We start from the raw sequence: 11,159 nt of genomic DNA, 5'->3' as shown, positions 1-11,159 counted from the left end.
CGAAAGGAAAAGGTCAGCGAGTAAATTTCGAAAGACATGGCGATCCACTACCTCCCCCTTCGTGCCTTGCAGCATGGCTTGACCGAAACCCAGAAAGCATCGACTCTTAGCTCGAGGAGAAAGGCATATACACAGCAAGACACTTTCGGTCTCGTCCATAAAGCCGCTATCGGCACTGCCATTCTCTCCCACCAGGCCACCAACGAGGCTGGGAACCAGTGCAGGAACGAACGAATCATCGCCTTCCACCACCATCCATCGCACCTTCCCCTGGTCAAGATAACCCCTTCACATGCATCCATCGCTTCGTGTGGTTCAAAGCTCAATTTCCGGCGCAAAAGTCGAAGTCCGTCCATCAGGCAAATCAGAACACTCCGATGTGTGTGGAAAGAAGATGGCGGGAGCTTGTAGTTTCACATGCGGCGGGAATATAGAGGAGCTGACAGAAGTGAATGTTGGGGAAAGTGAGGTTGATATGGTCTTCCGTAGCCAGCGGGCGCTAAACGCGGGCGCTAGTATTTTTGTCATAAGTCTGAGTTCAAATGACATAAGTCGAGTGCCTTGGACAGAGAGCTTAGACAGGAACTGAAGAATGTGGGCGATGGGGATGATGTTACATTTGTGGTGTCATGGGGATGTCATTTGTGTTACGGGAAGACTCAGCTTGGACTTCATGTTGTCTCCTGTTGGAGCCAAGTGGAATCAAGTTGTGTTTTGTCTGTTGCATCTGCGATCAAATGGAAGCGGCATGTCGAGGGCTTCAATGCAGCGCTGTGCATTACAGCATTCAACAACGGTTGTCTCCCTTTTCAATGACAAATTTGTTGTTTGGATCTTTGCTATCAGCCTCAGGCAAATGGTTCGCAATCAATGACAGATCTTTCAACTCCATTTTCACGGGAGGTCATTCAGCCGAGCATACAGCGAACAGACATGTGGGCTACCTTGTGTTCTGGAGATCGTGGTCCGCAGGGAACGTCCAGCGGATGCCCGCATGGGGTTTCCAGGACGAGGAAGAGATTGACAATCGCCGGTTCCTGAAGTGCAAATGACAATTTCTTGTGGTAGGAAGACGACGTCAGTTCCGTCCTTGGGGGTGTGACTTTGACCCTTTGCAAGACTTGCCTCGCGCTGAGCACACGCATGTGAAAGCGAAATGCGAGGAATGAAATCTGAAAATGAATTGTGCTATCAAGCGAGCGTCCACGCGGGAGCTATCGATCATCAAGGCCGTTATCCGTGTTCATGTTGTGTACCGTGCTGTGTTCCGCCAGAATCATTTACAATAGGAGATTCGAAATCAAGTAGGCATGGGAGTCACCCCATGCCGACGAACATGGCCCTACTCGATGTCAGTCCTTGACACTTGTCGGGATCTAGCGGCGTACTTTGGCTGTCCTCCTCTTACTTGTGCTTGGAGGACTTTGAAGCCGTCTGCTTCATTCCTGAAGTTTTCGTCCCGTTGCTTGTAGAAGCAACTGCTCTCTGAGACCATTTCTTTGGCGACGTACTCTGTCCATCGAATTGGTCGCCGCAGCCACGGGTCCTGCGATTTGTTCAGAGACTGCCAGCGTAGGCAAAGGTGAGGGCCTACTGTTCCTGATACTTCGCACTGCGCGCCTTTTGTCATCGTTCGACAGTGTTGAGGAGGACATGCTGTTTTGTATACGATACTGTGTTGGCTCGTGATGGAAAGACAAAATTGGTGAAGGCCGAGCTATAGATCTTTGAGCTGGACGAAGACTGACAAGTTGGTAGGCAAGCAGAGTTTGAAGCGTTGGTGATGCGAGGTATGAGCCGGTAGCAGCAAGTAATTATATGGTGGCCTTCTGATTGAGCCTTCAGCTGGATGAGAAATTGTTCGTATGGGGCCATCGGGAGGCATCCTGTCAGGTCAGCTGTGTCCGCCGGGCGCTCGATGATCGCCCATCTCGCAACGGCCTGATGCTGATAAACTTGTGTCTGTCCCGACTGGTCCGTCAGTTGTAGGGCGATATGAAACCGGGTGCATTGATGCACAGAAGTCAGCTACGACGCTCAGGAGAACTCTCAACGACCCTGTATGGATACACGTTGCTTGGCACGTATGCACCATGCACAACCTGTGGGGGAAATCATAGAGGGGAGCCACCAGAGCCACGAACAGGCCCCAGAAGCCAGTATGAGTCTCCTCCAAGCGCCCAGGCGTTAATCAGGTTTCGCGAAGGGGCGTCATTCGGCGTACAGAAACAAGTTGACGCTGCAAGGGGTGGAGAGTGTTGTGGCTGTAGCCAATCGAGGATCGTGCGAAGCTGTGGTTTCCATGTTGGACGACAAGGCTTATGCAAAGCATCGTTTTGAACAAACATCCACTTGGGCGAATGTCGCTGTCCAACCACTTACAGCTAGGTGGCTGAGCCCTGCGCAATTGTGCCAGCCGCGGTCTGCCGGCTGCGGTCTCCTGGCATCCGAAGTTCGAGCCACAACCGTCTTGACTAAGTTTTTCTATGTTGAAGTTGTTTTCTCGGTTGAATATGCCTCGATGGAGCGGTTTGACACCAAGTTGGAGGTGGGTAAATTTCCTCGTACCAAGAAGCGTGTCTGAGTCTTCCGACGACAGGGTCGGGTAGTCCGAGGTGATGGTGTTCTGTGCCTAGCTTCCACTGTACCCGGTTCGCGCGTTTCTGCACCCACAACATGCAACAGTATGATCTAGGGGCCTGGAACCTGCTGAGGCTGAACTGAGTGGAACCTTGGGGAGATGAACACTGGCACAGCTGCTGCCGGATTGGAGAAAGCCCAGGCGATTGATGGGCTGAACACGGTGAGCAGCCCACCAGCTCGCTACCGAGCACGTCGACATGCCTGGATTGCATATTGCGCTCGATTCATAAAAGCCACTCCCATTCGAATGGACACAGCATGGTAATTATGCATTGCTGCCCAACAGGCTAATTTGTGCAGAAGTGTGATCTTGAATTGCCAATGGATAGCAGCGGCCGGATAAAGGAGTTTTGCAGCCGAGTGCAGCTCGAGAGGCCAAAAGACGTGTGGTAGCCATGTGCGCATGACAGTGGAGCTGAAGACTTCGCTTCAATCGATCATCGCGTTTCTCAGAGGACAAGAGACAATGCTCTCGTGGGTATGATCAACAGCCGTCATCAGCGAATGTCCATCATTTCAGATGAAGTCAAGATAAGCTTGCATGTTGGGGTCAACGTGTTCCTCGGCTAGCCGCCGCGAAGGGTGCAGCTGCGGAGGATCATCTGCATGTATTGCTTTAGCCGTCATGCCTTGTGCGACGAACGCCGCACTGACTGAACTGCGCATGCCAATTGCAGTAAAGTGGCAGGTTTCCACGCTCCCTGAAAAGCCTTCGGTAACAGTCAGCAGCCCTGCATTCATCCCACATGCAATGACAGAATGTTATGCAACAGGCCATGCGGGCGGACAGGTGGGCGAGTGTTCTTCAGGTTCTGGACACAGTGCGAGAACTGTGTGATGCCCAACCCTCTGGTCTGCTGATAGATTGTCGCAGAGTGTCGCGCAGCGATCGGGAAGATTGTCCCGGTATGACGGCTCCAAGCGAAGCCAAGGTATGCAGAACACTCTTGAATGCCCCTCAGCGGCCTTCGCTCTCCCTCGGTCGTGCTGGGCCCGGAAGCTGAATACTCACTCTCTTTCTCGGAAGCGACTGGACGATCGTTGCCATCCGACAAACCAGCCTGATTATATCATGTTACCAGGGGCGGGTTACGCACATGGATTGGGCGGAGGTCGTTGTCGAGCGTATGCTGATCGGCGCCGCCGTGTCACAAGGATTGCTGAGGGATTTTGCCGTCTTGACATACAGCAATGTTCGCATGTCTGGGTCTGGCGTGAACAGCATAATTCTAGACTGTGATTTCCCATATGTGAATGGTTTGAGTTTCAAGAGACAGCGCCGTCGTCAAGGATATCGCCATTTTGGATTGGGGATAAGGCAAGGCAAACCGTGTCGCGGCAAGGAGGGCTCGAACATGTCCTGTCTGCTTCTGCGATGCCTTACAGCCGCCAGAAGTTGCGCAATTCTCATGCACATATTCTCAATGTGCTACGGGTCTTGGCCTGATATACAGACATTGGTGAATGCTGGTGAAGAGTGAACGCGGAGGTAGAAAGCAGGTGAAGTCGCCACAGAGTTCGAGCTGGCGACGGCCCGACTGCCGATCAGGGTCCGAGCGTTCCACCAATTATGTCACTGGCAATCTTTCAACCTCGCCCAATTGACCTTCAAACCTACCAACATCTAGTTTTCCCATCGCAACATGGGCACCCTCACTGTCGGTCAACCTCGGTTGCCCAACTACTGTGAGCACAAGCTGCCCACTTCCTGCCGTTTATCATCAATTGGAGAATGCTGCGCGTGTTACGACAACCGAGCCCATGCAGCATCTTACTCTACCTACGTCGATGGCGTCGGATTTGTGCCACGAGGAACGCGGTGGCAGAGATATTGCTGGTTTTGCAAGGAGTTTTGGGAAAATAGAGTCGAGGCGTCCGGATTGAGGCCTGCTCAAACGCGTATTCCTGAGGTTCCGGATCAGGGCGGGTTTCTGGAGCGCTGGTACGAGTTTCATCAAGGCTATCGGATTGTCCAACGAGAGGATGGAAGTGAAGAGAGGGTCGCGGTGCTTGGTGAGGATCTGAGGGATGTCGCCCCTGGATGCTTGCCGAGGACCTTGGACGAGCTACGTGCTGGAAGAGAGCGAAGTGAGATCGAGGAGCGCGAGCGGCAGCAGCGGCTGCAAGCACAAAGTGTGCAGGAACCCGAGGCAGACTCTGGACCAACTCTCGAAGACGCATTGGACAGCATGCTTCAAGCGGCAGCTGATGAGGAGACCGTACCTTCGACAAACAGACCCCCGCCACCTGCCCAAGTCGCGCAAAACATTCACGCCCAAGCTATGGTACCCGCAATTTCGCGCAATCGCGAGTACCAAGCACGCCGAATCGCAGCTCTGCGGCGTGAGCTTCACCGTATGAGGAACGGCATCGAGCGTGTCATCTCAGGCCTCCGTGATCTTGGCGAGAATGTACCAGACCACACTGAAGCATCGAATCGCCTCTCTGAGCTCGGAAGTACTCTTGACACCATTGCTGGTGTTCCATCATCTGAAGATGCTCAGCGTGCGATTAACAGTGTCAATGAGTTGACGAACAACGTGGCCACGACTCAAAGCGATCGCACACTCGCAAGCATTCAAACCAGAGTAGACAACGCGAGGCAGCACGTCAATGAAGCGCGGCGGAATCGCGATCAGGCAGCCACAGAGCTGGACGTCGCCGAGCAAGACCTTCGCAACTCACAATCTCGTCTTCGTCAACTGCAAAACGAACAACGCACGACAGAGAACTACATGCGTCTGTTCGGGAGTAGAGAAGAGATGGCCGCTCAAGGTGAAAGTTACGAGAGTCCTATTGGAGGGATGTTCACTCGAGCTATGGAGCGATTTCGTGCCGCCGAAGAGACCCGTAGAGAGGAGCAAATTTTGCGACAGGTTCTCGCACATGAAGAGAGAGCTGAGAACGGAAGTGATGCCGCTGTTCGCCTTGCAGAGCTCAATACACAGGATCGAGACGTGTGGGGAGTCCCACGCCCACGGCCGAATGCAGATCTCCAGCAGACCGACATCACCAGCTACATGGCTCCCCTCCAACACGACCCACTTCAGCCTACATCAACTGCGTCGAGCGAAGGCAACCAAGCGTCGCGAAACTTTCCGCAAAGCATGCTCAACAGGTTCCGTCCCAGTCTGCATCTTTACGAGCCTAGGCACCCACTTGCAGGGTTGACTGCGGGTTCAACGGCAGAAGGAGATACAGCAAGAATGCCAGAGGATTCAGCAACGCCATATGTTGCAGGACCGCCTGGACGGCAGCTGGACGAGGATCCCACTTCAAACAACGACCGCGGGCTGGATGCGATGTTCGTCCTCACAGCACTGGCCGAGAACAGCACCTTACTTCGTACCGTGCCAAATGGACCTGATGAGACGACCGTACGTCGAATTCTACACGATGCCGCTGAGAACAACCTAAGTCAGGCGGATTGCGACATCATAGAAACGCTGACCAGTGACGAGAACGTCATTTGGGAGAGTGGACTACCGGCCGAGCGAAATACCCGCCGACGCCAACGTGGAGAGCAGGTGACGTTCACACCAGACGCTCTGGATATGGCAACTTCTGGACAAGTGATCGTGCACGATGTCGAGATGATGGCGGAGAGCTTTCAAATGAGCGCCCTCGTCCGGAGATCATCAGGTCTCACAGGCCCAGAGCAACTCGCTGTGCTCTTCAGGCTACAACGAGGCCGGCGCAATAGCGATGACCGCGCCGTCTTATCCCGCATGCTCCAACATGACTCCGTCCTCGCTCGTGCCCGCGAAATCGTCGAACAGCACCAAAATGAACCATCTTCCGCAACAACCACTCGCCGCGCCGCGCTCGAAGACTCCCGCCGTTCAGCAGCCCGGCAAGGCGACCACTCCCGCGCCGAACTCGACGCCCAACGACGAGCCACCCACCAAGCCGCCCTCGCCGCCGGCCGCGCCGCAATGCTCACAGGCCCCGCGGCTCTCCTCGAACGCCTCGCGAACCGCGACGAAGAAACCCGCGCCGCTTACGAACGCCTGCAAGAAAACGGCTTCACACCACCCCAAGAACCCACAGCATCAACAACAGCCGAAACAATGACAACCCGCCACCTCCGCTCCGGCCCCTTCTACCGCCCACTCAGTCTCGACGATTTCACCGCCTCCCCCTCCGCCAGCGACTCTGAGGACTCGGAGCACGAAGGCCGCGGCCTGGACGCCAAAGACTCCGGCCGCCCCGAAGAGCCCATGAGCGAAGAGGACATGACGGTCCTGCTAGACTGTAGGATCTGCTATTCCCAAAAGGCGGAGATCTGTACGTTACCCTGCGGACATCTGACCATGTGTCGGTGGTGCAGCGATCAGCATTCGCCGACGCTGGCGCACGATCGTACGTGGCCGCGGCGCGCGGCGAATTGTCCGGTTTGTCGGAAGGGGATCAGGCAGAAGGTTAGGGTTATTAGAGCATAGAATAGAGTATCAAGGGAGACAGGTGGTTGCAAGAAGAATTGTAAAGGTATTGTTGTATTAGAATGTTGTAGATACCCGCCGCCCCAATTTCAGTGGTGACACTCATTTTCTACACTCAGTGATCCAAAATTGGCGCTTTTTGAAACGGTCTTTCTCTACATCCCATCCCGACTTGCCCTTTTAAACGCCGTGACGCCATGCTTATACAGATATACAACCAGACTCTGCGAAGGGTCTAAGATATGGGTGTGGGCGCATCAGTGATACACCCATGGCTGGCATCCACCACGTTCCTGGCGTACTTGAAAAGGACACCCTTCTGGTACTTGAGCGGCGGGGGCTTGAACTCCGCCCTCCGCTTCTCGAGCTCTTCCTCAGTAGCGTCAATGATATCGATGACACGCTTCTCAGCGTCGATGGTGATAGTGTCGCCATCTCGGACAAGACCAATAGGACCACCTTCTTGCGCCTCAGGCGTGACGTGGCCAATCAAGAAGCCGTGGCTACCACCAGAGAAACGGCCGTCCGTGATGAGAGCGACGTCGTTTCCTAGACCAGCGCCCATGATTGCTGAAGAGGGCTTCAACATCTCTGGCATACCAGGGCCGCCCTTGGGTCCTTCGTAGCGGATGATGACGACGGTCTTCTCGCCTTTCTTGAGCTCGTTGCGCTCCAGCGCGGCGATGAAGTCGTCTTCAGCGTCGTAGCATTTGGCTTTGCCGGTGAAGACGGTGCCTTCTTTTCCGGTGATCTTGCCGACACTGCCGCCAGGTGCGAGGGAGCCGCGGAGGATGCAGATGTGGCCGGTTTTCTTGATGGGGTTGCTGAATGGGCGGATGATCTCCTGGTCTGAGGGGAAGTCTGGTGCATTCTCGACGTTCTCTTTCAGAGTTCTGCCGGTGACTGTGATACGGCTGCCGTCGAGGAGACCTTCCTTGAGCAGGAATTTGGTCAAGCTGGGGATACCGCCGATGTTGTAGAGGTCTTCGAAGACGTATTTGCCGGAGGGTTTGAGATCTGCGAGGAAAGGAGTGGTGTCCGTGACTTTCTGGAAGTCGTCGATCTTCAAGTCGATGCCTACACTGTGTGCCATGGCGATCAAGTGAAGGACGGCATTGGTCGATCCACCAGTAATGTTGACAACGACCATGGCGTCCTCGAAAGCTTGTCGTGTCAAGATATCCTTCGGCCTGATGTCTTCCTTTAGAAGGTTTCGGATAGCAGGTCCAGCGGCCAGACATTCCAACTGCTTCGCCTTGCTGGCAGCAGGGTTCGACGAAGAGCCCGGTAGCGACATGCCCATGACCTCAATAACAGACGCCAGAGTATTCGCAGTGTACATGCCACCACAAGCACCACAGCTTGGGATCGCATGCCTGACAATATCGAACCTCTCCGTCTCATTGATATCCCCACTCAAGAACTGTCCATACGACTGGAAAGCCGAGACGATATCCAGCTTGTTATTCCTCGGCTCTTTCCCACATCCTGCCGCAATCGTCCCTCCATAGACCATAATACTCGGTCGGTTGACACGTCCCATCGCCATAATGACACCGGGCATATTCTTGTCGCAGCCAGGAATGCTGATGTTGGCATCATACCACTGCCCACCCATGACCGTCTCAATCGAATCCGCGATCAAATCCCTACTCTGCAGGGAATACCGCATCCCACTCGTGCCCATGCTGATGGCATCGCTGACGCCAATCGTATTGAACTGCATGCCCAGCAAGCCCGCCTTCTCCACGCCCTCTTTCACTTTGTGATTCAGATCCATCAAGTGCATATTGCAAGGGTTTCCGCCGTACCACACCGACGAGATGCCGACCTGGGGCTTGTTCATGTCGTCCTCGGTGAAGCCTGTGGCGTACAGCATGGCCTGCGAGGCACCCTGCGATTTGGGCTGGGTGATGTGTTTGGAGACGGCATTGAGGCCTTCGAGGTCGTTGACGGGGGAGGCATTTTGGCGGCGGGTGGTGTTGGAGATTCCTCGTCTGGGTGAAGGGTTAGCTGTTGGAGTAAGCTGTGTTGCGGAGTGAGCGTACATTGCGTGCCATTGTGCTCTGGAGCACCAGGCGGCGCGCGCAGAGGGCGCACTGGACCGCAGAGCAAACATGGCTGGTTTCTGGTGTGTAGAAAACAGCCAATGGCTTGTAGTAGAACAAAAGTCGGAGGTGTATTTTGGAGCTGCAGCTAAGCAGAAATGTATCGCTGCATATTGGCCCCAGCGATCTTGACTCAAACCCTGACTCAAGCACTGGCTGAAGCCTCCGATGTCGGCCACGAGATAAAATATCAAGTGTGATGGCAGCGAAATATGGCGGTACTACAACGGTGAGAGGAACTGAACATGATCAAAACAAGGGTACAGTCTATGCTGTAGTAGTATATCGAATCTAGATGGCCCAATGCAACCCGTCATTCTCTCGCCCCTTGTATGCTCCTATGCATTCGCTTGCAACACTTCCAATATTTCAGCGAAAAGGTCACGCTACACCAGATGCTTTCTCACTCGATCAACTTCCCCCACCACCAGAAGCAAGACCCTGCACAAACGCATTACCCAGCTCAGCACGAAAGGAAGACCCCGAGCTCGAACTCTCCCACCCATTCCTCTTCTGCTGCATCTGCATGAACGCATTTCCCACCAACTCATCCAACTGATCCTGACTCGACACCACATCGCTCGGAATGTCGATCCTGCCTTGCTCAGACTGGTACATCACCACCCTCACCATCTCCTTCGCCTCGTCGTCGTTGTAGGCACATCGCAGGATGCACGCCGCGTTCTTTTCTTTCGCGGGCTTGTCCTCCCAGTCGTATACCCATTGGAATTGTTGGCCAGTTAGAATGCCTGTGTCTGAGAGCCAGGTCTCTTCTTGGGGATCCCACTTCTCCCACGTGGTCCATGGATGCTTGGACTTCATGTTGCTGCTGCTGTGGTAGGAGCAGCTTGCTACCCATTGCGCTCCTCGGTAGATTCTGAGCCCGGGGTTCTTGGTGAATCGTTTGTCATCGACGAATGTGGCTGTATAGTATGGTTTTGATGTCGAGGTCTTTGGCTGAATAAGAGCGTAGGAGTAGATCTTTCCCATCTTCTTGTCCTTTTCTACACCTGTTGGGTAGTACTCGAAGACGATGGTGGAGCCCTTCGGTAATTGGAGTGGCCATCGAGGGTCTACTTGCGGCGGAGCAGCTTGCTGCGGTTGGTTCGTATGTGTCTGAGACGCTGAGTGATGGTGTTTCTGGTATGCATCCTCAAGCTTGTGGCCAGCATAGGCTCCACCAATAGCACCAATGACGCCGTGGCCTAGCTGATGCCCACCGTAAGCCCCTGCGGCGCCACCAGCAAGTGCACCCATCACACCTCTGTCCGCATCTGGAGGACCATTGAAAGATGCAGGCGGCGGCGTTGGATACTGCGATGCAGGTGGGGCATACGCGGAGTATCTAGCATCCTGCGGCTGAGGCGAAGGCTTCCTGATCACGGCGCTGATTTGCCTCTCAGAGATCCCGACTGATCGCATCCGTTGGACAAGATCATTCTCCTCGATGAATGCAGACGATGCAGGAACCGGCGCGACTGCTGGATGTAGAGGTGTCTGGAGATGAGGCTGGGTTGGTGGCGGTGGTAGTGGCTGCTGTTGTTGATGATAGTAGTCGGCGTTTGAGGGCCTAGCATCATAGCTGGGCATGTGTGGGACTAATGGCGGAGGGTGAGCATGATTGTCTGCTTGCTGCGGATAGCCGTATCCTTGACTGTTGTAGTCTACACTCAATGTCAGCTTGTCTCTTTACAATGTCCAAACATTCCTCTCGAACGTCGTACCCCAAGGCGCTCCCGTAGCCGGTGGAGGTTGATGCCACGCTGGCGGTGCGTAGCCGTATGGTGCTTGAGACATTCTCCAAGTCCTCTGCGCTGTGTAAACAGTGAAGACAACGTATCGAGTTTTCGAGAGTACAACAAAAAGAAAGCCACATGTGTACTTATTGGCCTACGCTCGAAGTCCATTGGCCCTCTCTATATTTGGAGCTGAGAAGGACTGTGGGAGGCCTGAGCATTGCCCGATT

The 11,159-nt window shown here is 54.3% G+C and overlaps 3 protein-coding genes across 3 annotated transcripts; 1 reads left to right on the top strand and 2 right to left on the bottom strand.

Annotated features, from left to right (window-relative positions):
* Positions 1-4,286: 4,286 nt before the first annotated feature.
* On the top strand, positions 4,287-7,085 carry M409DRAFT_68574 (uncharacterized protein; the record flags this gene model as incomplete). Its single annotated transcript, XM_033817901.1, has 1 exon — positions 4,287-7,085. The coding sequence occupies one exon, from the start codon at positions 4,287-4,289 to the stop codon at positions 7,083-7,085; it is 2,799 nt and encodes a 932-aa protein (XP_033664176.1).
* A 235-nt stretch (positions 7,086-7,320) lies between these two features.
* Positions 7,321-9,204, bottom strand: M409DRAFT_68573 (uncharacterized protein; the record flags this gene model as incomplete). Its single annotated transcript, XM_033817900.1, has 2 exons — positions 7,321-9,082; positions 9,134-9,204. The coding sequence occupies 2 exons, from the start codon at positions 9,202-9,204 to the stop codon at positions 7,321-7,323; spliced, it is 1,833 nt and encodes a 610-aa protein (XP_033664175.1).
* A 400-nt stretch (positions 9,205-9,604) lies between these two features.
* Positions 9,605-10,990, bottom strand: M409DRAFT_57575 (uncharacterized protein; the record flags this gene model as incomplete). The annotated part of the gene is made up of 2 exons (XM_033813670.1): positions 9,605-10,857; positions 10,918-10,990. 2 exons carry the CDS (start codon positions 10,988-10,990, stop codon positions 9,605-9,607), a joined length of 1,326 nt encoding a protein of 441 aa, XP_033664174.1.
* Positions 10,991-11,159: the final 169 nt, after the last annotated feature.

The sequence above is a fragment of the Zasmidium cellare genome, assembly GCF_010093935.1.
Source record: "Zasmidium cellare ATCC 36951 unplaced genomic scaffold M409scaffold_31, whole genome shotgun sequence".
Classification (NCBI taxonomy): domain Eukaryota; kingdom Fungi; phylum Ascomycota; class Dothideomycetes; order Mycosphaerellales; family Mycosphaerellaceae; genus Zasmidium; species Zasmidium cellare.
Note: the sequence above shows the minus strand (reverse complement) of the source record. Positions and strands in the feature narration are given on the sequence as shown.